This window comes from Adiantum capillus-veneris, chromosome 25, assembly GCF_014529385.1.
Source record: "Adiantum capillus-veneris isolate H3 chromosome 25, ASM1452938v2, whole genome shotgun sequence".
Classification (NCBI taxonomy): domain Eukaryota; kingdom Viridiplantae; phylum Streptophyta; class Polypodiopsida; order Polypodiales; family Pteridaceae; genus Adiantum; species Adiantum capillus-veneris.
The window spans coordinates 41,525,772-41,553,000 of record NC_140955.1 but is presented as its reverse complement, the minus strand read 5'-3'; the positions used below and the strand labels follow the sequence as shown (position 1 = coordinate 41,553,000).

At 38.2% G+C, this 27,229-nt stretch overlaps 1 protein-coding gene across 1 annotated transcript; it reads right to left on the bottom strand.

Annotated features, from left to right (window-relative positions):
• Positions 1-19,435: 19,435 nt before the first annotated feature.
• LOC147424770 (uncharacterized) lies at positions 19,436-20,942 on the bottom strand. The gene is made up of 8 exons (XM_086499989.1): positions 20,868-20,942; positions 20,720-20,794; positions 20,556-20,624; positions 20,258-20,365; positions 20,091-20,165; positions 19,932-20,001; positions 19,810-19,859; positions 19,436-19,708 (listed from the first exon to the last, which is right to left on the bottom strand). Exons 1-8 carry the CDS (start codon positions 20,937-20,939, stop codon positions 19,436-19,438), a joined length of 792 nt encoding a protein of 263 aa, XP_086356115.1. The 5' UTR covers positions 20,940-20,942.
• Between the last annotated feature and the right edge of the window lie 6,287 nt (positions 20,943-27,229).

Sequence of the window (27,229 nt, the reverse complement as noted above, 5' to 3'; positions counted from 1 at the left end):
TAGAAGAAGTGGAGCCTTTTGTTATCCCAGAGGGAATCCTGAAGCCCACAAGCACGTGGATTCAAGATGACCTGCTAGAGACCAATGATCTGAGAATCTACCAAGGAGTATTTAAAGATCCGGAGGGCAATGCAGTGGAGCTACCCATGATACCTCGAGAGCTAAATGAATTTTTCAGGAGCAAGATGGGGGATTACTTAGAGAAACTAGATCTCCACAACTACTTTGAAGCCTTGCTAGCAAGGATTGATGTTAAAAGAGTGTGGGAATTTGTCACCACAATCAAAGAGGAGGGCATAGCCCGAGTCACAGATCTGCAAGGCAAGCCTGATACAATGATTGTCATTACAGAGAAGGTGGTGGCAGCAGCACTTGACATCTCAAACAAAGGAGACAGTGTGACAAAGAGGCGAGATGATGTTAAGGTCTACTCAAAAAAGAAGAATAACTACACATTTAAAGATATTGCAAACCCGAAGGTGGCTATCATGAGCCAGCTATACAATCAATACTTCCACATGTGTATCAAGCGGCCATAGAAATACAGGATGCCACCTAGAGCTATTGCCACACTTTCACCTGGGCAATGCAGAAGAGCAAACCAAAAGAGATAAATTATGCCGCTTACATCCATGACAATCTTATGAAGATGGGGACCGAAAATCCCACCTATATTGTACCTGGTGAGCTGATAACAAAAGTTGTCTATGGAGCATTGCATGCAAAGGGAAACTGGCCTCTACCTCCCTCAAAAAATGATTGGCTAAAGCTGAAAGAAGACAAAGAAGAAGAACCTCCTAAGGCGCCCAGGGTAGCCACAAGGTTGAAGCACTGGTTAGAGACCGTGCTAGAAGAGCCGCCAGAGCCAAAGAAGGGAAAAAAGAAAATGCTACAGTTGCCACTCAAGGAAACAAAGTCACAGAGAACAGCGCGGCTAGAAAGACTGATGGAAAGTTTCAGAGCCGAGAGAGCACTAAAAGGGGATCTGAGAGAGTTATGGAAGCCATCCCTTGAGGCTATGTCTAGATCATCTCGAAGGATTCAGAGGGAACGATTTGAAGATTATATCAAGAGCTTTGAGATCTTAGATGCTACGGCAGAAAATATCACGAATATACCGTTTACAGAAGAAGAGGTGGACGAAGTGAGACGGCAGCTGCTAGAAGAGTAGGAAGGCCAAGAAAGAGAGAGAAAAACAAAGGTAGATCCGGATTTCAAGAAGAAGCAACCAACTCCATCGTCAAGCCGAGAATCACCCCACCACCATCACCACCTCCTCTTAGTCCTCTACAAACCCAACAAAAAGAGGAGCTGAAAAGACCTGATGAACAAAAAGATTCCAAGCAAGAGAAGAATAAAGAGGAAGAGAAAAAGGCAGAAGTTGAGCCAAAAGATGAGAAGCCAGATCCAGAAGAAAGAAACTATAGAATATTTCTTGATCTAGTAGCTGCTGGGTATTCTTGAGAAGAGGCAGCTACGGCAGCTTTTGAGCTGTCGAGCTCAAGAGCCAAGGAATATATGCAGAGCCTTCGGTTAGTGGAGTTAAAGGAGATGGCCACAGATACAGTGGATCTATAGCCACCAACCAATGATTGGGATGTAGTGATGCAAAAACTAACCGGGCTCAGAGCAAAATCAATGGCCACTGAGAGTGAAATTGACCATCTCAAAACAAATGAAGTTCATATCAAAGCTGACGTGGACTCACTGCAAAAACAAGGCCAAGAGAACATAGAGAAACAAACCAAGTTGCAAGCCGATTTGGAAGCAGCACTACAAAGATGCCAAGAGATGGAACGACAGAGTCAGGCAGCAGAACAAAAGCTTCAAAGAGCAGAGGAGGAATACAAGAAAATCAGCAAGTCACTGATAGATGTGGAGAAAGAGAGGGACAATTTAACACTATAGCTTGCTGATGAGTCCAAAGAGGTTGAAACCTTGAGGAATGCTAAGGAAAAGGCGGAGATAGAACATGAGGCAATCCAGGATGAAGTGATAGAGCTAAAAGATCAAATGAAAGTGAAAGATCAGACCATCCAAAGGCTAAGGGCATCTCCGGCCAGATTCAGAGTTGCTACCTCGATTGGCACAACTTCAGAGAATGATCTATATGAAGAACAGATGAAGGAGCTCCAAAAGCAGTTGACACTAGAGAAGAGACAAAGACTAATGCTGGCCAAGGGCTCCCTTGTAATGCAAAACCATCTAGAAGATGAGAACAAGGCCATGAAAGAGGAGCTAGAAGCCTTGAAAAAGAAGATGGACGAGGAACTAAAGAGATTGCAAATAGAAAATGAAGACACCAAGAGGAAGCTAGAAGAGGCTGAAAAAACCAATGCAGATCTGAACGACCTCTTAGTAAACATGGGAGATCAAGCGGAACAGGAAAAGAAGGCATATTTGAAGCAGATAGATGAGCTGAAAGTCCAACAACAGACTGAAGAGCAACACTTGAGCACAGGGCCAACAACAATGGTAGGCATTGACATAGAAAATGTGTCAGATCCAGTGGACACCACTATGCAAGAGGACATCCTTGTGGGACCGTCACAAGAACCCCAGGATCTGACACAAGAAGAAGAAGAAAATCTAAAGAAGGCAATAGAAGTGGCAATAAATGACACGGTCAAAGAAGCAATGGAGTGGGAGCAGAGATATTTAAATCTATGACCATTCAAAAGTTAGATGCCAATATCATTCGGCATGAATGGCTACAACCATCTCTCCCATATCCTCTTCTAAAGTATGAAGCCGCTACAATAAACAAACGGATTAAAGAGGAACCAATACTGCCATTATACAAAGCAGATATCTCCAAACCAGAAGGAGTTAAGATGATTGTGGACTCTCAGTCCAAGTGGAGAAAGGCATGGCTAACCAAATACCCGCAATATTTAATTCACCTGGTAGAGGCGCCTAAAAGAGTCAGAGACAACCTTAGTTTTTGCCCTCTACCAAAGATGCGAACATGGAAAGCACAAGAGCTGCTGTAGAAAAGCCAACCCACATGGCTCAATTACCCAAAGCTGCCAGGCTTGAAGGCAAGCGAGAGAATGAGTGAGCAATACATGGTGAAAACCATAACGGGTGCCATTAAATTGTTCACTGGCTCGCCTGACCTATCTTGCATCATGCTTAGAAAAATCTGTAAAACCCTACTGGCGGTTTTTGAAACCTTTAAACTAGGACAGGCAACAAACAACATCTTCTTCTTCCAAGACACATATAGATGTGCATATGATTTGTCTACTCAGCCTTCCCATGAGGTGATACATGCCCTTTATACAAGAATCATGTTTTTGCCTTCGTATCACCTCCAGGCCTTTGAAGAAGCCTTCTACACAGGTTTCTTCACCATCAATACAGAAATATTCGGTCTGACATTACTGGCTCAGCATGCGCGATATGAGTCTCTTCTGAAGATGCGCGAAAGGCTACACTAAAGAAGCATCTATACTGCCATGTCGAGGACGACATGAACTAGGAGGGGGGAGTGTTAGCGGCTGGACACACCCAACGGAGGATGATTGCCCGGAAGGATATTATTTTTTGTAATTATTCTTTAATGGAGAAAAACCGTCATTTCACCTTTGTAAATAGTGGGGCTTGCAGAAGTTTCCAGATTGGATCCCATTTTTGACATTTAGACTGAGTGAATGGTTAAATCGGAACATTAGGGTTTGAGATTGTAAGTTATTTATACCACTTTTGACCTTAATGAAAAAAACCTTTCGTCATTTTATAAGTTTTTGTCTGTGTGAGTGAGCGTACTCTGTGTACGAGAGAGAGTGAGAGTTTTATCTTGACGCTACGCGCGCACCGGTGGTCGGAATCGAGTGCGGAGAAGTGCAACGTGTTGCCCCTGAAGAGAGCTACGTGCCAAAACCTACATTACGTGTGTACGCTCTGGATTTGCGAGCTCGATCCACGAGCTATATCTTGTGATTCAGTGAGCATACGTTGTCTGTTTTTGCATTTTAACATATCCATGCGTTCGTATTGAGTAGAGCTACACATTAGGCACTTTAGTTTTTTGAAAACGGCGACCTGCAAATTTCGACCAGACATCCTACGTGATTTTGCACCAGGTGTTTAGGGTTGGCGTTTTGGTTCATGGACCTTAGGGAGAGCGACCTATTGGTGTTAATAGGGTTTCCTTCAAGTTCCGTAGCGTTTCGAGAACGTTTGATGGGTATTCGGCTCTTGAAAGCGTTGTAGGAAATCTCCTCTTATGCACTCCTGTAGGTTGCAGCTTAGACATTGGGTAGAGACCTCTGTAGGAAGTAGTCGAGAGTCGGTCGAGTGTAGGTTGACACCTTATGCTTGCTTCTAGGCGCCTGCAGGTCGAGCTTCGTGCTTAGCTGACAAATCTTGTTAGGTGAGTTCTCGCTATGCTGACGTCCGTCGTGGCGTATCCACCAAAATTTGGCATGGAAAATGAGTATAAATTCAAGCAAGCCCACCAAGATTGAGCATCACAATTGAGATTGACAAACTATGTATAATCGCGAAAATGAGCATTATATATGACCAAAATACATTGAATACAAGTTCTTTCATAATGTTATTTGACAAAATCTTCATTCTACTCTCAATCTATATTGAATATGTGAAATTGTTATTTGGTTCCAAGTCTGAGTGTTGTGGGTCTCCTTGTAATTCAACTTCCACATCTATTATCAGATTCTCTTCTTTTTTGTCTATAGTGCATTGAGATACACCAACATTGAACTCTTCTTTCATTGCAATACATGTACACTAAATTTTTTACTCTGTCTACTAATAGCCTGTTGCGAATAGTGATATGAACTTGAGTTTGCTGTACATTGTGCCAGTACTTTCATTGCAAGGGGACGTAAGGTCGAGTAATGCTCTCCACCATTCATCACTCCACCACTTCCATGCAGGTTTCTCTTTTGCCATTGATTGTACAAAATCATTCGTAAAAGGACCTTTTTTAAATCTAAATGCATTCATTTCTTTGATACAATCAATTCGGTCCTGAATGTTGGAGTAGAACATGTTGACCATGTGATAGAAATCACTGACTACCTCTATATTGGACATCAAATTTAAATTCCAATACTCTAGATTGAGCATGTAAGCCACACTATCGAGTGGACTATAAGCGCTCTTCCATCTTTCATGAAAATACTTGGCCAAAATTCTTAGTTGCTTACCAAAGAATGGTAGTCTCCACTCCTTCTCTGCTACAGAGTCTTTCAGCTCCTCAGGATTTTCAAGACTCTGTTGGACTGACCACCATGTCATCCACACTTTGCCCATATTTGGTGCCTTTTGATCAAGGTTACAAATTGCAAACATAACGGGCATCATTACATGGTATGCATCCATTACACTCCTCCGCCAAGCAACCTTGTTTATGTTTCCACGTAGACATGTAATTTTCTCTTTCACTTTTTCTTTCTGTTCAAGATGCCATTCATCAAAGGCCGTGCAATTGAAAGTGTCAATCACAACGCACTTATTGCGGAGAAGTGATTCCAATGTATAAAAATGCGTGCAAAACCGAGATATAGTAGGAAGTTTCAACATCATTGACATGCACATTCTGTACAAATCGAGCACTCTTTGTCGTTTTAAGATAAATTTCACAACTTGACGCGCTATGTCAGTTATTTTGGCGAACCATGTGGTTTCGTCACTAGTGTATTGATCCTTCAGTACCAAGTTAAAGGTGTGCATATTACTACCATTGGCAAAAATGTATGGAAAGCACTTCTTTATTTATTTACTAGAGGTTTGACAATTCTTTGCATTGTCCATGACTACTTGAATGACATGTTCAGCACCAGTTTCTTTAATTACATTAATCTAGACCTCAGAAATGTATTTGCCACTTTTAATTGTACAAAAACTATCAATCGCCTTTATGAACGTTTTTCCTTTGGACAAACTAGCATTACATTGATCAGTGGTCTTCTTTGAACATTTAACCAACGATCACTCACAATTGTGCATCCTGAAAGCGAAATATTCCCAAGTATTATTTTGGCAACACGCTCTTTGACTTAGATGTAACATTTTTCCAAGAGAACATTTCATATCGTGTGATAAGGAGCTAAAAATTTGGGCCAAACTCATCAGTTTTCTTTCAAGCGTCCTTCCAATGATTGTTGTCAACCGTGACCAAGTGAAGAATATTGCTTTGGCGAGTGTAGTTTGTGCTTCTTCTAGAGACTGCATCTGAAAGCTTTGATGCAATGATTTTTGATGCATTTGACCAAGTCCACCTTCATTGTGACAGTTAAAAGGAATACTTCTTGACATTTCCTCTCCCTGTGTAGGCTCTTCTCCAAGGTTAGTTGGTGTCACCACAGGATCAACAGAGTTAATATCTGGTTCTGACTACATTACTCTTGACTTGCATCCATAATGGAGCTATATATCTGTTGTCTCTTGCCACCTTTTTTGGTGAGGCCTTCTCTCAAAGGCTTTGCAATTGCAGGTGCCTGAGGATGTTCATATTTCTTACAACTCTTTCTAATGCTACCCAAAAAATGGTCCCTAATACGTGGTTCACCGCCTGATTTTGTTGTGAAGCAAAATTTACATTACCACTCCATATATCGACCGTATATGTTGTGAGAATAATCCCACCACGTGACGGTTCTACAGCTTGTGGGGAGGTCTTTACACCCATTTTTCCGCGGGTCTGTCTCCAAGAGAAAGGGTTTTTTCTTCAACATGATCGAGATACTCATTTTCAAAGGGCTTGCAATGTGTAGGCCACCCCTTTCCATGGCCTTCCATTAAACAATAGCAAGCCATTTTTGTTTCACAAGGATCAATGGAAATGCTTCATCAACATTGGCCTGTGATACCCATGATTCCAACTTGACACAAGCTATTTTTCTCTCCCGATCCACTTCCCCTTTACTTTGGTAAGCACCTCTACCTAAACACTCTGATTTTGCTAAGCCAAGATCGACGGACACTTCATCTGGGTTTGCTCAACCGAGGATGCTTCAGTATACACATGCATCTGCCTTAAACCATGTTATAATACCTTTTTCCCCCCTCTCAAAATCCCCATTCCCATTACTCTGTAGAGTGCCTTTGCCAAATCTCCCTCTATACCTTACTTATGGTAGTAAGTGAACCTTTTCCATGGTTATCTCCCTTGATTTATGCTTTTTAGTTGTTACTTGAGCCAGGAAACAGGAGGTTAAACATTGCAACATGCCCTTACTGCAAATCCCCCCCCCCCCTGACCCCCCTCCTTGCCCTTTCGCTTCATTTTTCATTTTTTAGCTAATCAGCAAGTTCTACTCATTATCTCCTACATTGCTTGTAGATGCAATGAGTATGTTTTGGAAAGAGTTTAGAAGATGCGGCAAGCCAACAAACTTTAGCTAGTTAATGAGATCAAAATCATGCGTCCTTAGTGCTATGAATTGAGTTGGAGTGTCTAAGGTGCTTGAAACATCCAATAATTGCATCCACAAAGTGATGATTCTTGCTCTTGTGGACTTCTTTCGTTCCACAAGTGATGATCCATGCCAGATATAGGTGCCTTGCCCTTGCATGAACATCAAGTCCAACCAATTCTCTTGGTATTGATACATGAAGAGTAGCTAGCTCAAAATTTATTCCTTTGCCCTTCCATTAGTTAAACATCCACTTGTTGCATAGATCTGCTTAACTACTTCACACTGCCCAAGCCAAGCAATCACCATTTCCATCAAACCCATGAGTAGATAAAACCTCATTTGCCCACCTTCAAGAGCCTCTTATTGTCTCCATGCAACCATATCTCTCTACTTGACTATCCACTACCATAACAAATTTTTCAACATACAAGGTCCTTTTTAGCTTTGCTAACCTCGAGGCAGCTTTACTATCCTTTGCTAGAAGAGCTTAGTGATTAACCTACCCTCACAGCAGCACCCCACCTTACAATTGTACAATTTGTTTATTAATCTCCACATGCATTCGGTGAAGATGGAGCCCATCTAAGTAATTTATCACTTTACCCTCATCTAAAAGGCACCTATCTTATAGCTATATGTGGATCATGCAGATGTAGCCCTTCTAAGTAATTTATCACTTTACCCTCATCTAAAAGGCACCTATCTTATAGCTATATGTGGATTGTATCCCCCTTATACATGTGTTTTCATCCCTTCATCTTGTACATCCACACCTTGCTAAAATTAATAGCTTTATGTGCCTTGACCCCACCTTCCTTGTATGTTATAACCCACAACTTTAATCATCTTTGACCTTACCTTGAAATTTAATTCCATTTTTCCACCTTGTACATTCCCAGGTCTTTGCCTCGCCTAGTTGGTGACCTAGAACTAAGTTGAGCCTGACCTCATAAAACTCTAATGCTAAACCATATTAAACCTTGCCCCTTTTTGGTTGTCTTAAAACCTTGCATACCGTAACCTATCTTAAAAATGCCTCTACCTGCTTTTTATTTGCACCTAGTTGGATACAGTGTTATTATCATAACCAACCTCTGTTTACTTAACTATCCACTTGCAGGACATAGTTAACAATCTACTGACACAGACTTGCACCCCACCTTAAAATTGTACTAAATTGTAATTTGTAAGTCTCCACATACATCTGATGGAGATACAACCCTTCCAAGTCCACATGCATCCGATGGAGATGCAACCCTTTCAAGTTCATTTATCAGTTTAACCGATGGTAAATCGCACCAATTTTATAGTTTGTCATTGCTATTTGCCTGGTGACTGGTACTAAGATAGCCTTTCCCTCATAAAAAATCTAATACTAAGCAAAGTTAACCTTGCCCCCATAACCCCAAGCTTCTTTTAAGCTAAACGTTTGCCTCCACCAGACTCTTGGCCCAAACCTCAATCTAACCTTCCACCACACTGTGGGCCCAAACCTTAACCTAAGCTAGCCATGTACATCAAATTCATTGTTGCACAGCTCATTTCTTCAATGTTGTATAACAAAGGAGGGGTTACGACAAAATCTCTTGGAGAAATCTAATGCTTTGTCCCTTATCAAGGATTCTAGTGCTTCATGAAACCCCCTAGCCATTGGTACCACTTTATGCAATCTCTCTAAAGATCACCAATAGTTAACACCTTAAAAGTTTCCCCTCCCAAGGAATTACACTAACTTTCAACAAAGAAAATCTATTTCCTGGTATTCATCCATCACCATGAAGTTGTACACAAGCCCATTTAATGCTCAACTAGAGAAAGCCAATCTTTTTCTAGGTATACACCCATCACCATTTTAAACTCTTAAAGTTGTACACAAACCCAATGAATGCCCAAAAAAGCCAATCTATTTCTTGGTCTACATCCATCACCATTTAAACTCTTGAAGCTGTACTCAAGCCCAATGAGTGCCCAGCTACCCACATTTCCCTCCAAAAGTCTTAGATTTTCCCCCTCCAAAAGTGCTTATAAAACGAAAAGCCTAAAGAGAGAATTTTTTGTATTCATGGAATACCCTGATGAGACTCAATAAGCCGAAACGCGTTGGCAATTCCATGATGCCATGTTTTAGTAAAATCTCTCTTTTTCCTTTGTGGATCCCTTCTCTCCCTTTATGCTTATGTGAAGTACTCGCACGCTTGGCTTTTATAATTAATCAAGGTTTTCTTCTAAGTGTCCTTCCAATGATTGTTGTCTACCATGACCAAGTGAAGAATATTGCTTTGGCGAGTGTAGTTTGTGCTTCTTCTAGAGACTGCATCTGAAAGCTTTGATGGAATGATTTTTTATTCATTTGACCAAGTCCACCTTCATTGACACTTAAAAGGAATTCTGCTTGACATTTCCTCTCTCTGTGCAGGCTCTTTCCAAGGTTAGTTGGTGTCACCACAGGATCCACAGAGTTAATATTTGGCTCTGACTACACTGCTCTTGACTTGCATCCATAACAAAGCTATAAATATGTTGTCTCTTGCCACCTTTTTTGGTGAGGTCTTCTCTCAAAGGCTTTGCAATTGCACGTGCCTAAGGATGTTCACACTTCTTACAACTCTTTTTAATGTTACCCAAAAAATGGTCCCTATTACGTGGTTCACCGCCTGATTTTGTTGTGAAGCAAAAGTTACATTACCACTCCATATAGCAGTTGCATATGTTGTGAGCATAATCCCACTCTTCGCCAGGAGCTTTTTTATTCTTTGGCTTCTTCATACCACTTGTGCAGACATTTTTCTCATTGCTTTTAATTTAAAATTGAAGACAAAAGAACTTGATGTTCAGCTTTTAAAACATTTTGCTTATTTTCAATATATATTAAAAAACTAATCACTAAGAAAGTAATCAAATCTGCATGATATGAGATTGCAATGCACTCTAGTCAATCCACATATCGATCACCTATGTTGTGAGCAAACATACACATTGCAATGCACTCTCTACAAGGCATAATAAAAACAACAATGCCATGAATTTCTCAATGCAATTATTATTATTATTATTATTTATACATCCTCTTTGATTTGAAAACAATAAAACAATTATTTGCAAAAAAAAACACGAAAGCAATAATATCTACAATTGGTCATGTCATGCACTAATAATCTTTCATAATACATAATGCACTCTCTGTATAAACCAATGCATGAAATAACGCAAAGAAATCTTCTTATGCAACCAATTCAATATATAAAAGCTATTTTCACTGAATTAATGATTATAGCTCTTATATTGTGCAGTGACAATGTATATCAACTCAAATCTATGATGGTAAAAAATGCAAGACTTCATGGATCTTTATATGCCCAGTACACTAGTACAAAACATCCAACCCTTGACTATCGACCTGTTCATTTGCATATGCTCATCTTCTAAAACCAATTACAGCCCTCATTTGGACCAATGGCTTCGTCACAATGAGCATGACTCTCCAAATTTTCAATCGTTTTTGTTTTGTACCTTTATGTTTGGTAAAGGATTTAAATATTTTTAGAAGTGGTTACCGAATTAAGAATCACGTTCGGCCCAAAAAATGGACCTGTGACTCTGTAACCTTAGGTCAATTCACAAGGAGATGATTGTAGTCGGCACTCGATACACTCCCTAGAGATTTGCCTGGTCAAAGCACCACGGTAAGCACGAGGTTTACTTTATATAATTACGACTGCCGAGGTTTTTATTTTCTCAACGGTCCCACCAAGCAATGCCTTCTACCGAAAAATAAAGAGCCTCGATGAGACTCTTAGGGAATATGCTCAAACCTGGTGGGCTAAACGTTTCTCTAGGTTTTTGCAGGTCATCATCAAAGTCACGTTAACAATCAACGTGACCACATGTTTTTCTTGTGTAATTACTAGAGTTATTAACGTAATCACACGATCTTGATTACGTCAATGAAATCCCTAGCATGGACAAATGGTTAAACTTGCTTCTCTTTGTCTTTCAATGAAGCATGACTTGGACAAGTAGTTGATCTTTGATTCTCTCCATGTTCCAATGGAGCTAAGAAGACAAAAATCTCTCTCTCTCTCTCTCTCTCTCTCTCTCTCTCTCTCTCTCTCTCTCTCTCTCTCTCTCTCTCTCTCTCTCTCGCTTTCTCCCCTTGGTATCTACACTTCCACATCGTTGACTTTGTCGTCTTTAACATCACCAATGCACTAATCACACTTATCAAACAATACCAAATGTCTAACTTGGATAAGTGGTGGACCTTGGTTCTCTCTATACTTCAAATGGGCAATATATTCAAGAGATAGAATCAAAGTCTTTCGTATGATGGACATCCCAATAGTACTATCATCCTTTGATCTGGTCCTTGTAATTATGCATAATGTAGATACAAAGGAGTTAAGTGAGATAAAAATGAGGTGTATTTCACGCTATGATTATAATGAAGATCCTTTTGAGACACCAATTTTTCTTATTCCCAAGAATGTACTTTTTAATATTAATAAGGTGGCTTTTAAAGTGCAACTTTCATGTATTCAAGGAGCTGGTTATGGGCTATTTGTGCATACTTCCCTTGAAAGTGGTGTGGATATTCTAAACTATGGAGGGCATAATTATGGATTTCAAGATTGAAAACATATATGCAAAATATTTTCAAGAGCCTCTCAATATTATCTTTTAGAAGATCCAAATCTAGAAGAAGAGGAAGATCAAGCATACATTCTTGGTTGCGTAGAAGAAGGAAATGTGTCGAGCTATATAAATAGCTATCATGGTACAAGTGTCCATCGAAACGTACGCTACACATTTGATCCAAACTTTTCATCTTGGCACAAATGCACATCTTCGCACATCAAATCAGAAGAGAATGGATATGCATGCCTTGAGACTATTTGTCGAGTTGCAACAGCAGGAGAAGAGTTGTTTGTTGACTATGACTTTACTTGATATTTTAAGTATCGTATGTGGATGGAAATCTTAAATACATCTAAAATTTTGATTTTTTATTGATAGAATCTCAACACTTTAGTGTATATGATTGTTGTTTACTTTATGTTTAGCTAGAATCTTGAGTTCTCTTGTGCTTTATGTGTTTTCTAAGTTATTTGATTACCTTGAACATAGAATCTTGACTCTACTCAAGATTTTTAGCAAATCGTATCAGAATTTAATCAATACCTAGGTTGGGAAAGTGGTAGGGGCTCCAACTTTCTTATTTTCATAAATGTACCTTGAATATGAAACACATTTTTGCAACATTTTGGTGTAGTTTGAAGCTAGCTAGCTTAAACAAGTTGTGGCTCTTGAATTTCAATCCAAGCCAAAGCTCTAATTTTTTCTTGTAGGCTAGATTGGACATGTGGTGGACCTTGTGCCCGTGTGTTCTTGAATAGGTTTTTCTTGTAGCCTAAATTGGACATGTGGTGGACCTTGCGCCCATGTGTTCTTGAACAGGTTTTGGTGGCTTTTAGTATTCACTTAAGTACTAACATTTAATAGAGTGTATTCTAGACAAGTTTTCCACGGTAGATTGTAGTTAGACAAGTGGTGCTTTGTGTACCAATGGTTGCAAGGATTCAAATATTGATTTCACCTTGAATAAATTTGTTATATGGAGCTTTTACATGTAAAAATGGTGAATTAAATTCTAGTGATTTTTGAGAAACCAATGTTATGTGTGCTTTCTTAGATTCAAAGATTGGGATTGACAAAGCCCCTATGAATCAATCAACAATTCTAGAATCCATTGATTCTCTCAAATCTGAAGTGCCCAAGATGGATGATATTTCTATACCAAAGTCTAGTGATGTGAAACTTGAGCAAGCTTGCAGTAATGTGGACCAAGAAATTAGTGCTCCAACAATCCAACCTAGGATACTGAAAGATGTGCTCGTGTGCCATTTCCAATTTCTTCTACTTCATTTAGCATAAATGATGAGAAATTTATGCTTACAATTATATTGGATTTAAATGGTCTATCATTGAATCATTCCCCTCATCCTGACACCACAAGTCAATGCAAATAGATTCAAAAAGATATATTATACTCAAGCCAAGTTGTATACAATTCTTGACGACTATATTATAGAGGTTTAATGTTGCAATCTGGTCGACAGCTACTAGGACATTGTGCTTCAAATCCTTAGAGCACTAAACAACTTACCTGGGGTTACATTACCTTTCTTTGCAGTCAAGTATCAAAAAGGTTGCGATACATCTCAAAGCCAAAAGTATTTAGACCTGACAATCCAAATGTTGAGGCAATTTTGAAGCCTTTGGCCAAAATTTCCAAGAGGTTTGAATGTCATCCACAAAGAACAATGCTTATTGATGACTCTCCTTACAAGGGATTCATTTCTCATGCAAAAGATTGCATTTTTCCACCACAATTTGATGGTGAAAAAATGGTTGGCAATGTGCTTTTGGGGGAGCTACTTCCCTACTTGCTTCAGCTTGATGAGAGAATAATTTTTTTCTTCTATTTGCTATGAACAACTTGAAGTGACAAATAACAGTGAATACAAAGAGATCAAAGAGTATTGAAAGCATAAAAATGATGCCTGATCAATTAAGGTGTTGTTTACAAGAAGAATACCACCTGCAAAATATGACAAAGGTGAAACTACCCTGCAGGAAAAACTATAAGGAGGAAGTGACACAAGCCACCACAGTGAAATAAGAAGAGCCCAAATACAAAAAATATTGGCAAAGGAAGGTACACCCATTGAAAAAATGAAGGCACCACAATCGATCTCTTTAGCTAGGCAATTGGGTTGTAGCACAAAAGGACCATTGAAGGCAACCACTGCAAATGCATATATAAATAAGGTGAAAGCTGAGAAAAATCTTCTAAAGTTGGATGAAAAAAACCATAAGGTACTATTGAAATAACTTAAACCTTGATACACTTGCTACCTTGAACATTCATATCCATGGTATCTAATCGATGTTTCTTTTTATTTCTACATCCAGGTTCTCACAACGGGTTTATCTTGATGGAGCTCAATCGATACAAGTTTTGATATGTTTTCTCAAATTAACAAAGAAAACACCTAGTTTTTGTTCATCAATTTCTTAAGAGATGTTTTCTCATTTGTAATTATACATATGAAAATGAAAAACATGCTTCTTCTTAAGATCCCCTATTTTTGTCTTGTAAACGTTTCAATTGTAATTTAAAGTTTTGTTAACATTAGATTGTACTTGTTTATTTGGGGAAAAAAGTCAAATATGCGTGTCTTTTTTCTTTGATTAATTCATCAATTGCCTCATTTTTCTAGAGTACTCTTCCACCGAGAAAGTTAGAATCTATCATAAACCAATTAAGACTCTTTTGGAGCTTAGATTAGACAAGTGGTGGACCTTCAAAAATTTATGATTGAGTTAGATATTAGCTTAGACAAGTGAAAAACCTTCAAATCAATACTTGAGTTTCCTACTTAGATGATTTATTTGTACAAGTGGAAGCTAATATTCAAATGCCCTATAGGCTAACACATTAGATACCTACTTATAAACTAACTTGGATGAATGGTGAGTGTTGTTTCTCATTATGTTTTAATGAAGACTTATTTTGACTTCAAATAGTCAATTTTCCCAATTCTACAACATATCATAAACGGTGAGAAAATTACTCTCAATGTTCCAAGATAACATAGTTTGGACCAATGGTATCGCACAACATAGGTTGGGACCAATGATGTGAGATCCTCTTTTCCTTTCCTAGCTTGGTCATTTGTGAATCTTGCTTATGCATGTGTTTCAATAATGCCTAGCTTGTACAAGTGGTGGATCTTGCTTCTGTCCATGCTCCAGATTGTGTGTAACTTAAAAGTGTGGACATTTCTTCTGTCTACAATGTCATGAGACTCGGCACCCTTCTCTTGCATGTGGTTAATTGCAATTGGTATAGCTAGCTTAATGGCTAATTATGTGATGTCTATTTGACTTTACTAATAGTGAGTGCATGATGATTTGTAGATTAGAAATATGGGAGTTGACAAGGAGGCATCGAAAAATAATAATCCTCTCAATCATTTTATTCTAGCATAGTATTTTAGATCTTTTATCAATAAGCCACTATGGCTGCTTTGTAAATAGGATAGTGAGAACTCACCCTAAGAGGGTCATGCAATAATTAAGGTGCTCCACTCATAACTAAAGTGGGATAGTTAAAGTGTACAAGAGGGGCTTCCAATTTTTGGCTCTAACAATAATATCAAATATCAAATACCAAACTCCACAAGAGGTGTCGTGGAGTTTGGGGTTGGAATCTATAGGCCTTTCACTACACACTTATGATGCTTTTAGGGATGGAAATACATTGGGTTTATCGCTATATAGCGATGAAGATAGTGACGGTTGTAGGCTTCCTATAGTGACACTCATAGGGATGTTGCAGAGCCTTATATAGCGACGCTTATAGCAATGCCTGAGAGTAAATTTTTTTGGGTGGCAGGGCATTCAACCCATCAACCATATTGAATGTTTCAATAATAGAGTAAACCTAAATGAATCCAAGATAAGCCTAGATGAAAGAAAGTGCAAGGTATAGATCCAAAGTAGTCACCCACAAGACAATATAACCATTAACTCCATCATGCATACTATTGTTTGTAGAATAAAGATACAAAACTAACAAAAGTAATTGGACGAAAGTAAATTGACGAAAGTAAATAAATGACAATTATACAGATCATAGGCAAATTCACTTGATTGTTAAGCTTTGCAAATGTAATAGTTAGAACACAATTGTCATTATTGAGAAAATACCTGGTTTTCCAATAGTTACAAAAAGACATATACACGTCATCTCAATATACAATACATAAAAAAAGGAAACTAATGCTATTTGGCTATGGCTACGGCTACACTAACGTCATCTAATCAGACGTCTCATCGCATCCAAGCGGCGCCTCTTTCAGATTCTAGCCACTCTCTAATGTAAACTAGGGACTCTAATACCAGCCAACCTTCTGCCATGCTACCCTCCGGATGTGCCTTCTAACGCACATATCCCTTGAGTGTTTTCATGAAATATTCTAAAAAGAACATCCATCTGGAATATACTGTGCCATTTATTTCCACCTCATCAACTATGTGAACAAGAAGATGCACCTGAATGGTTAGCATGGTAGTAGGAAAGTGTTTCTCAAACATGCACACAACCTCCGCAGCGTTTAGTTTGGTGAATGGTATGGAGTCTATATTGATCTCCTTTTGTGAGATCCATTGCACCAACTTCGCGAGTTTGTAGATTGTGTTACGGACGTCAAGAGACAACATCCCTCAATGGCCACCTGTAAAATAAACTTCAAAACACATCTGGCAATGATATTAAAGTCCATATACGAATTTGTTACACAACTCCCACTATGATATATTCCACTTCAAACATACCTGACACATTTTATGCCAATCGTGTGACTTCAAACCGGTAAGCTTCCCTTCTTTAGTGAAACACGTTCAGAGCAAGTGCATTACGCGAGTGGGGGTCCGCACAGATCGAATGGTCTCTTTTACTTTTTGTTCTTGGGCTCCTGTCAAAATCCATGGCGCTTTAGGGAGTTTTATCGATCCATTGGATGCTATCTGGGTCCAATATTGCTCCAGACGATCCACAATTATAAGGTCAATCCTGGCTCCCAAAGTATCTTTCTTGTCGATCAGATGGTCCCACAATAGATTATCCACATTCTTGAATATGTGCATTGGATCAAGAAAGTGATTGATCATGAGTCTGGCCAATATGGTAACTCGTACCATAGAGAGAGTCTCTTCATCCCTGGGGCAAACCGTCATCACACATCTCCTTCTGCTCTAGCCATGCTTGTGCAGACATCCTCGGTGGCTTTCTTCCCAAAAATTTGTCATGTAACTCATGATTCTTTGAAAGATACGCTTGATGAACTTCGTAGATTTGCTTCTTCAATGAGGGCACGCGACGTGCATTAAGTCTAGGTCCACATGTGACACATGCTCTGTATCCGCTTGTTTGAAGCCTTGCATGTATACACATGACAATAAAGCTTAATAAAAACCAAGATTTACATTGTTTGAGTTTGAGTGTAAATCACATGAGAATTTTATTCGTCCGGAATAGTCATGCATGGTCCACATTAGAATGCCTCTGATCAAAGCATTCCGTCTACCTGTGTGTCGGCTCATATCCACCACTTCTATGCCAATCCACAATTGTTGTAGCTCTTCCAAAAGGGGACAAAGATACATATTCATATTCTTCACTTTATACTGCCCCAGCATAATCAAGCTTAGCCACAGATGCCCCTTCTTGGTAGTCAACCACAGGGAAATGTTGTAGTTGACGATGACAACGGGCCATACAATGTAAGATGTTGATCTCTAACCAAATGGATTTATGCCATCCATAGCCAGGCCTATGTGAAAATTTCAAGCTTCCCTGGAAAATTCCGGCCATGTATCGTCTATATGTTTCCAAGCTACACAATCTGCAGGAATCCGTAACACACCATCCAAAGATCAATTCTCCTCGTGTCATGATGCTAGGGTGGACATGGACTTACATTCGAAGAAATACTTGATTCATGGAAGAAGAGGAAAATGTCACAAAACCTTTTGTGGAATTTTTGTTCCGTGGAGATCTACTTGATATCTCTCGGAATCACATTTTGGACACTTCTCCATGTCTATGTATTCCCCTCTGAAAAGAATGCAGTCGTTAGGACAAGCGTGAATCAAATTGTAATCCACCCCCAAGTTTTGCAAGATCTTTCTTGCTTCCTCTCTGGAATCTGGCATCACATTATCAGCTGGCAGTATGTGCTCTTTGAGCAATCTACACAGCAAAACAAATGCGGTACACTTGTGTAAGTAATCTACCATATCATTATACATCTAGAGTTTTTTATTGAAGTAAACACATTGTAATAGATCACCTGAAAAGCGATGTGATGCTAGTGTCACTCCATCCAAGCTTTGCCTGCATGTTGAGAAGAACCAGGAGTGCCTTCAATCTAGACACACGTGCTCCATCATACAATGGCATATCGGCTTCACTTTTCATATAATCATAGATAAGCCTTTCTGAATCCATGATTGACTCGATCATTTCATCGATCTCGGGCTCAAAAATTACCTCGTTGGGAATGTGGCCTACATGATCATCCTCCGAAATTTCACAGGCTACATCTTGTGGCCTCACATATGCTGCTTGACCAAAGCGCCTGCAAACACGTCTATTGGGTTGCAAGATTGCTGCATGTTGGCCAGCGTCAGAGTCCGACTCGTTATAATTGGCAACAACTCGATCTATAATAGATGGATCAAACTCGCCAAATTTGCAAACGCGTTGCAAAGAAACATGTCTTGTCCATTGCACAACATGCTTGCATTGATTAGAAGGACAAAGATCCTTGTTGAGAGATAGGTGTTTCGGTTGGATGGCCCCACATCCTCGTCACTACTCATAATGAATGTAAAACTTTATAACCTGGACATAAGGTTAATCTTCTATTGGAATCCTCCGTCTTTTATCTCTCTCTCACACAAGGAGCTTTGGACGACTTACCATATGGCAAAAAATATATAATTGCTAGATATATTACTAGTTTCAATACACACATCTAGCAAAAGTGCAAACTAGTAAGCATATGAATACTCCTAGATGCTTCAAGTAGTAATTTTCTTACCATATAGTAAGTTGAGTAGCTATATGGTAAGATAATTTCTAGATGAATCAAGAGAGCAATCTCTCTTACTAGTTTGAGATGTGTTATGAAACTAGGAATATATCTAGCAACTCAAATATATGAAATAGTAATTCATCTAGTACCTTCAAAGCAAGAAGTAGTAATCCATGTAGCAACTACAATATTCAACTAGTAAGTCAATTAGTAAATAATTGCTAGATGAATCAAGAGAATTCAAGATCACTTGTCAATTTCAGATATGAAGTTAATTGAGAGTTCTCATCTAAACATAAATCATATTAGTCATTTGACCTCAAGCTAATACACATTGGAAATCAACAACCATTGAGAATGTCCATTTAGATACAATACTTAATCATCACTACACAAATGAACGTCTTTTAAAGTTAAAACACCTAGCTTTGCAAAATCGATATGCACTACTCCTTGAACTAAGAGCCATGCCACTAAGTCCTCACACATTGTTGAGGAAGTAGTGTCATTCACTTTCCTACCAAAGAATGAATGTGTCTTCTTCAAAGCACAGTAAGTGGGCTTGATCAATTGGTAGATCTCTTCCACTTTTTGAGTATGAAGCCACTTCATTAGAATGACTTCTTTGTCTCTAGTAGACAATGTTCTTGCCTACAAAAAAAAATGATGCAAGTGTAAGATTCTAAAATGCTATATCTTTCTCATGTTTAAAAAACTAATGCAAGCAAGACTTCATATGATCTAAAACACACCTTGGTTTCCATAAGAGACTTCTCTCCACTATCTTCTCTTAAGGACTCCTAAACCATTGAAGTAATAAAGTTATTTATAAGCAATCAAAGACTATTCTTAAATTAAATCCTAAGTAATTACCTTTTTTTATGTTTTGCCGCCTTGGAAGCTTTGTCTTTTTCTTCTAACAAATCTTTTAACTTACTTGTAACCTTTTAAAATAAAAATGACTCAATAACTTAAAATGTTAAGAAGAGCATCACACTAACCTTAAGTAAGATAATGAGAAAATCAAGTATACCTTTCTCTTTCGATTTCTTTTCCTAGAGTTCGCATCCATATCATCCGCAGCACAAGACTCGCTTAAACTTTTATCCTTCATTTTCTCACGAATAAAAATAAATAAAGACACTACATAACTAAAATATAGCATGAATCTCATCAAAAGATAAGGTTTTACAATCAAACCTTTTTCGTCACATTATCACCATTGCCACCCCCCTCATGATCTATATGTGTCTCTTTTCCTTGTAATGAGGCTTTTGAGCTTTCATCTCTTATAAAATGTTGATACTCCTATACAATTGTAAAGAAAACATGATCTTCACAAAGAGAGAGAGAGAGAGAGAGAGAGAGAGAGAGAGAGAGAGAGAGAGAGAGAGAGAGAGAGAGAGAGAGAGATTGATTGATTAACAAAGATTGAGAGAGAGAAAACATGATCTTCACAAAGAGAGAGAGAGAGAGAGAGATTGATTGATTAACAAACCTCATAAGCACTTTTTGGATCATCCTCTTCCATCCGTGACATATTAGGAATGTACACATCCTCATCTTTCTACATTCACAAAAAAGAAACATAAATAAAGTAAACTTATTACTACCTCATAGCAAGCATAAATAATTTAAATGTCATAGCACAAAAGAACCTACACGATTTGATATATCATCAGCTTTATCATCGATAACAAACTTCATCACTTTCTCATCAACATGAGAACTCTCAATCTGAAAGAAGTTTAATGTGAATAACATATAATAAATCAAATAAAACCCCTGTCATAAAAGAATATGTACTCACTGTTGCATGAAGCTCTCCTTCTTGATCATCTTTCTCATCCTCATGCTCAATTGTTATATTATCATCATCCATACATAAGACCTATAATTCTAAATATTATTAGACAAAATTACAAAGATGTCAAAACAAACATAGGCTCAACATAAATTACTGTATCATGGAATTGGTTGAGCAAAGTGTCTCTTGGCTTGTCTTTTTTTTGCTCCACTTACGTTTTGCCGCTAAAGACTTGATACACCATGTGTATAAATCTTCCTCCTTCCATGGATAAGCCACACCATCTATTGTGATGTCCTTGAGCATTGCTATATTCTCTTTAATGATCCTCAAAACTACATTCTTTCATTCATTGTTGTTACGAAGATCGCCAATGGCTTCTCCTTTAGCAAACCGCTTTCTCACCTCTCCATAATTGACATATAATACTCTATATTGCTCAGGAAAGCGGCCTTGTATCTCACAGTATATCGGACAATGACAAATGTGACGTAACTATGTATACATTTAGGAAGCCTCCCTAGAACCTTGTCCCCAATCAAAGAGCATGAAATTCAGCATACATATCTACTATTGCAATGCTCAATAAACAATCCTTCCCTTAGAATCTCGAATCATGGATTTCTTTTCTTGCTCACAATTGCCTCTAATTGGATGTAGTGATGTATGTCAATTGCCTCACATTGCAGCTTCTCACACTATGTCCAAACTTATCACTTTCAATTGGCCCAAACTTATCATATTGAGTGTCATTGGACCCAACCTCCTTGGATCTTAAAATCATTTGTATATATAAATATATATATGTAAGCTTTTTGCTATCAACCCATCACCGCCGACCAATTGCACTATAGCCTCCCTTCCATGTGCACATATGAGGAGATGAGGACTCTATTGAAATCATAGGATTTCCTCACAAGTTTTCTATCTAGAATGTCATCTTTTGGACAAGATGCATTGTAGGATAGCCTCTGAAGGGGCTAGAAGGAAGGTTCATAGTGTCTGTCATTTATGTAAATAAATGTAGCAAGGCAATGGGATACAAGCTAATCTTAACAAGCAATTTCAGTTGTGGTCTCTTCCAATGTCGGATGTGGTCTCTTGGAATATTTGATTACAAGATTTGACCAAAAGGGGAAATTCTGTTGTTACATGGTCACATGCTAATTACTATATGTTGGTTTGAATGCTAGCTAAACTAGAGATGTGACACCATACATTAACCCTTTTCTAAATACCTTGGACTCAAAAAATGCTAGCAAGCTTTTGGTCCATGATTGATGTCCGATAATGTTTTCTAGACAACCCAAACATGGAGGGGAATAGAATGATGAGGTCTTGAAAGTCTATTCTAGTATATCGCTAAAATCCTCTACTAAGAAGAAGGATTTTTACAAAGTTAGTAGGATACACTAATAAAATTAGTGGGTTACTGAAGTAGGACACATATTGAGCATCCTCGGGGCCAATATGTATGCAAAGTGACAGCTTCTTGCCAGAGTAGGACACATACTTGACCATCATTGGTGAATTTGTACCCAATTAAATGATGTTTATTGTCATAATAATCAATATCTAATTCTCCTAAATGATTTTCTCATGTTAAACTGATCATTTAATATGGGGAAGTGCGAAGGGAGAAAAAGCTAGAATATTGGTTAAGCTAGCAGACCGGTCACGATAGGGATCCAAAGGAGGGTAAATAGGGATCCAAAAGGAGGGACCATCTGCAAAGGAGCAATGTGCACCAATGGGCTTAAAAGACCCTAAGGTTCAACCCATTAAGACTTCCAAAATGCTAAGGTTCCAAAATTCAAAGGTTATGTCCGAAGGTCAAAAGCCTAGGGAAATTGGATGCTTTGTGTGTGTCCCAAAAGTCTTCAACCATCCCTACATAGGAGGAGGCGAGCCCTAGAAGTAGGAGATGAGAGAGAAACTCTCACACACATACACACAAGCTCCCTTTACACAAAGGGAATGAGGGACACATGTCAGCTCCCTAGCCCAGATGTCCACAAGGTGTACTCAATTTCTATTGGATGGCCTTGGAGGTGGACCAATGAGAATTAAACTAGAGTAAATCTAGTTTAATTAATTTAAAAATGCTAATTAAAAGAACCAATAACAATTAAGCTCTCTAGAAGACTATTGGACAGTCTCCCAAGGGGTCCAATGAGCATTCAACATCCCAATGGCTTGCCTGATTCCTATTTTCCAGGAGACAAAGGGATCCAATGAGAGTTTAGTTGAATTAAGTAATTACCTAAATCTCTCACAAAAGGGGAAAGGGAAACACATGTCAAAAGACTATCACTTATGCTGCTTAATTTTCATTGGCTAGGCCTGGGGAGGTCCAATGAGGTGGAAGAATGAGCAAATAGCAAGAGGGGTCGATCAAGAGAGAGAGGGGACTGATTTTTGGAAGGCATTATCACACACACACTCACACAATCTCACATGTGAAGCAAAGAAGGCTATCTCTCCTTCTAAGCTTGTGAGAAGGGAGGCCTAAACCAACAACTCTTGGCTTTGTGATGCAAATCCAACCAAGTGCCAAGCTTCAATGCATGCTCATCTCCTCTACCATGCTAATTAATAAGCTAAGCTATGCTAATATGAGTGATTATGTGAGGAGATGTACATATTTCTCGTAAGAATACTCCTTCTTCCTCTCAATCTACTCTCATACCTTGCTAGCTCTCACCATCTTTGAAGGTGTGTGAGGTTTTGGGTCTGAGACCGTGAGGCAGCTGATGTTGTGTTTGATAAGTGTTTTGCTTAGTGCATGAAGTTTCCATCTTCATTGCACTAGCTAGTATTGAAGGAACACAAAGAATTGTATTGTAAAATGTCTCTCTTGATGGGAGAAACCATAATACAAAGCCTTTTGGAGGGGGGACCGGCTCCATGCAAATCCGGTCCTCAACTGTTGTCAATTGCTTAATTTCTCTCTCTTTTGAAGTATTGTTCATTCTATCTAACTAGGTGTTATACTTTTTGTTGTTCTCTCCACTCAAGCACTCTTGTTATTCTCATTAGGAAGCTTTTCTAATGAAATGCTCACTATGTTCATGCTATTTTCCACTACACACAAGTTATTAGACAATTAAATGTTACATTGACTTATCAAAGCACAAAAGTTGTTGATTAGATTTTAGTTTCATTTGCCATCTCGTGTACTACATGTTGATTCGAGATGTCACCTCTTGGAAACATTTTGAACGTATATACACTATGTAAGAGGTTGACATAGCCAAAATATACATGGTGAGATGAAGAATCAACACACCAAGTTCTTCATGTGTGTTATGCCTTAAAGGGCATCTCTTGTATTGTTCATATGTTTGAAAGTGTCTCAATTGTTGTCTCTAGGACTATGGTTACCTTTGAGAGCACAATAGGTTGTTGATGAAATTCGAATCCCAAAGGTCATCTCTTGCCATGTATGCAAATGTGGTTTACTTTTGAGATTCCAAAAAGTTTTTAATTGGTGGAGAAAGATGTATATTTCGAGCACTTATTGGTCAATATGTATGCCTAGTGCGATGCCCTTCAAAGAAGGACATATCCAACATAGACAACGAAGCTTTTGGTAGTTTTTGTTAGCTACAAAGCGAGGGTGTCTCATCAGATTCAAGCATCTTGGCTTGCATATTCAAGGGCAGTGGCATTATGCAAAAAGATAATATGGTGAATATATACAATGTGAAATTATTAGTCAAGGATGATCCAAAAAAAACGATACGCTTAGAAATATTCTGTTGAAACATATGACAATAGTATGGTATTTGGAAAAGCATGAAAAGTGCTTAGCTACCTTCCTATTCAAAATTGATTACATAGTATGTCCAAGTGGCGAAGGACAAAGAAGGTCTAGGTTGTTTTTCTCGGATGCAAAGAGAGGACCTCTTAGTAGATTCAACATCTTGACTTGCATCTTCAAATTAGGGAAGTGGCATTATGCGAAAAGATGATTTGGTGAACATATGCAGGGCGAGATTATTAGTCGAGGACAAATCACGATCGAAAAAAATAGAGCAGAGAGGGACGGCACCACATTTGCAAACCCTAAAGGTGTGTTAAGTGGTCACACGAGATGAGTTTATATAGAGGGGAGCAGGGGGCTATATATAGAGATACGATATATAGCACAACATGCACTCCAACCCTTACTCCCTACTTGAAACATCTTCCAAAAAATTAAAGGCGGCCTCTTTGAGTCACTTTATCCCAATCCACTTGTGATAAGTCCTCCTATGGTACACTCTACACTGTCTTATGACCAAACTCCAAAATAAACTAAGTAAAAAATGCACCAAACTTTAGAGGAAGCTTAGCCACCATTTCCGTACTTGAGAAATTCTAAACTACCCTCATGAGATGCTTCATGTGGAAACACATTGGATATACTCGATACATGCTCTCTCTTGACCACTTATTTGCTTTATATTTTTTCAAGATTGGGGAGACCTAATGCCAAAATTAACACAATATCTCAAAACTTCACCAAGCATCAAGTAGAGATGGAATTTTTAAGCCTTAATATGGACATTTGACATTTAAAGTTTTTAATCTATTGCCTCTTGTAGTAGGGAACACATTCTTCCGTTGAACTAGATATATATGCAATGAGTTTCAAGGAGTGTAGCACCATTTGCAGTACTTATATCACCTCTAAGCTACACTAATAAGTATTTTCATAATCAGACCATAAAAAAGTAAGAGATGGCGCCACAATCTCTCCTTTGAAAGTAGACACAGTAAATAGGTCTTGCAAAAATTTCCTTGGGAAAATCTCACCATACAATATACCTTCTAAAAAAAACAAAAGCAACTCTAAGATATGAGAAAATGATATAGACAAGTGCCCAAACTTAGGTATTGATTTTTTCAAGGTCATGGAATATGAGAGTTACAATGCATTCTGATGCTTCTTTGCAAAAATGAATTACGAGAAAAAATAAAAACATCACAAAATAATTTAATAAAACATAGTATAAGTACCATAGTACATACATATATTTAAAGAATACGTAATATGATTAGTGCTTAATATAAAATAATCACTATATTGCGATGTGGAAAGGCATGCTTAGTAAGTATATATGGGTTGGACCTAGAATTTGTTACTTGTAACTAGTGACTACATAATTACTATATAGTAATTGCATTGAATTTAGGATTTGCTACTTCTAACTAGCAAGTCAACATCGTTACTATATAGTAATTGTGTGGAATTGGGATTTACTACTTCCAACTAGCAATTACACATAGTTGTTGTATAGTAATTGCATTAGACCAAGGATTTACTACTTCTATGTAGCAACTCCACTTAGTACTATATAGTAAAGGAAATCTAGAGCTACTTGAAAGTTGCCAGTTCCATTCAGCAATTATAGACCTATCATATAGGAACTTAAGAATTTTCTAGTTCAATCTAGCAAAAAGCTCCTTACTTCCTACTTAGATCTAGGAAGTACATGGAACCCAAAACTAATTTCTATATGGTAACATGTCAAAAGTTCCTTCTCTCTCTCTCTCTCTCTCTCTCTCTCTCTCTCTCTCTCTCTCTCTCTCTCTCTCTCTCTCTCTCTCTCTCTCTCTTTGTTCACACTGTAAATCACCTCACATTCTCTAGTCATGTACGATCGCCGCACACCTCAGTCTAGAGGTGCATAGAGATCAGAACCACCAGGTTATAATCTTGTCTTTAATGGTCAATGCCTATATTTGTGGATACGAGAAATCTACACACTCACGTCTACATGATAGTGCATGTAGTGGACAAAACCCCTTTGCCTCTTCTCTAGCTGTAGTAATTCACAACATCTTAACATCTCTTCACAGCAGATCCTTGTTCGAGGGATTACTTTGCACATTACATGTTGGCCTCCAATTTGAGTATCATGCCGTTGAAAGCTTTCCAACTTAAGGTTGCATCCGTAGAGAGCAAGAGAGGGATCATCATTCACCTAACTCTAATTTTTTTACGTAATCCCGAAGGTAGACTTTAATATAAAAACTAAATCCAAAATCCAATCTTAAATCTAACCTAATTGAACATATGGTGATTCTGAGCTAATTGAACATGGTTAGTGGGTGAGTTAGTAGGTATCAAATTCTGATAGGAATATACATATTTTTGTGTAACTAGTGTTTTCTTTTTGGGAAAAGCCTTCATTGACATGGCCTAAAATCTAACCTAAATCTAATCTAACCTTAAATCTAACATAAATCTAGATCTAATCAAATCGATCTTAAACTCAACATAAACCTAAATCTAATCTAATCTTAAATCTAACCTAAACCTAAATGTTATCTAACTTAAATCTAAATCTAATCTAGTCTTAAATCTAAATATAATC

Coding starts and splice junctions, on each gene's coding strand:
- LOC147424770 (XM_086499989.1), bottom strand. CDS start 20,939: ATGGATGATGATAATATAACAATTGAGCATGAGGATGAGAAAGATGAT. Junction 20,625..20,719: donor CTGATGATATATCAAATCGT/GTAGGTTCTTTT, acceptor TTGTGAATGTAG/AAAGATGAGGATGTGTACAT. Junction 19,709..19,809: donor AGTCTCTTATGGAAACCAAG/GTGTGTTTTAGA, acceptor TTTTTTTTGTAG/GCAAGAACATTGTCTACTAG.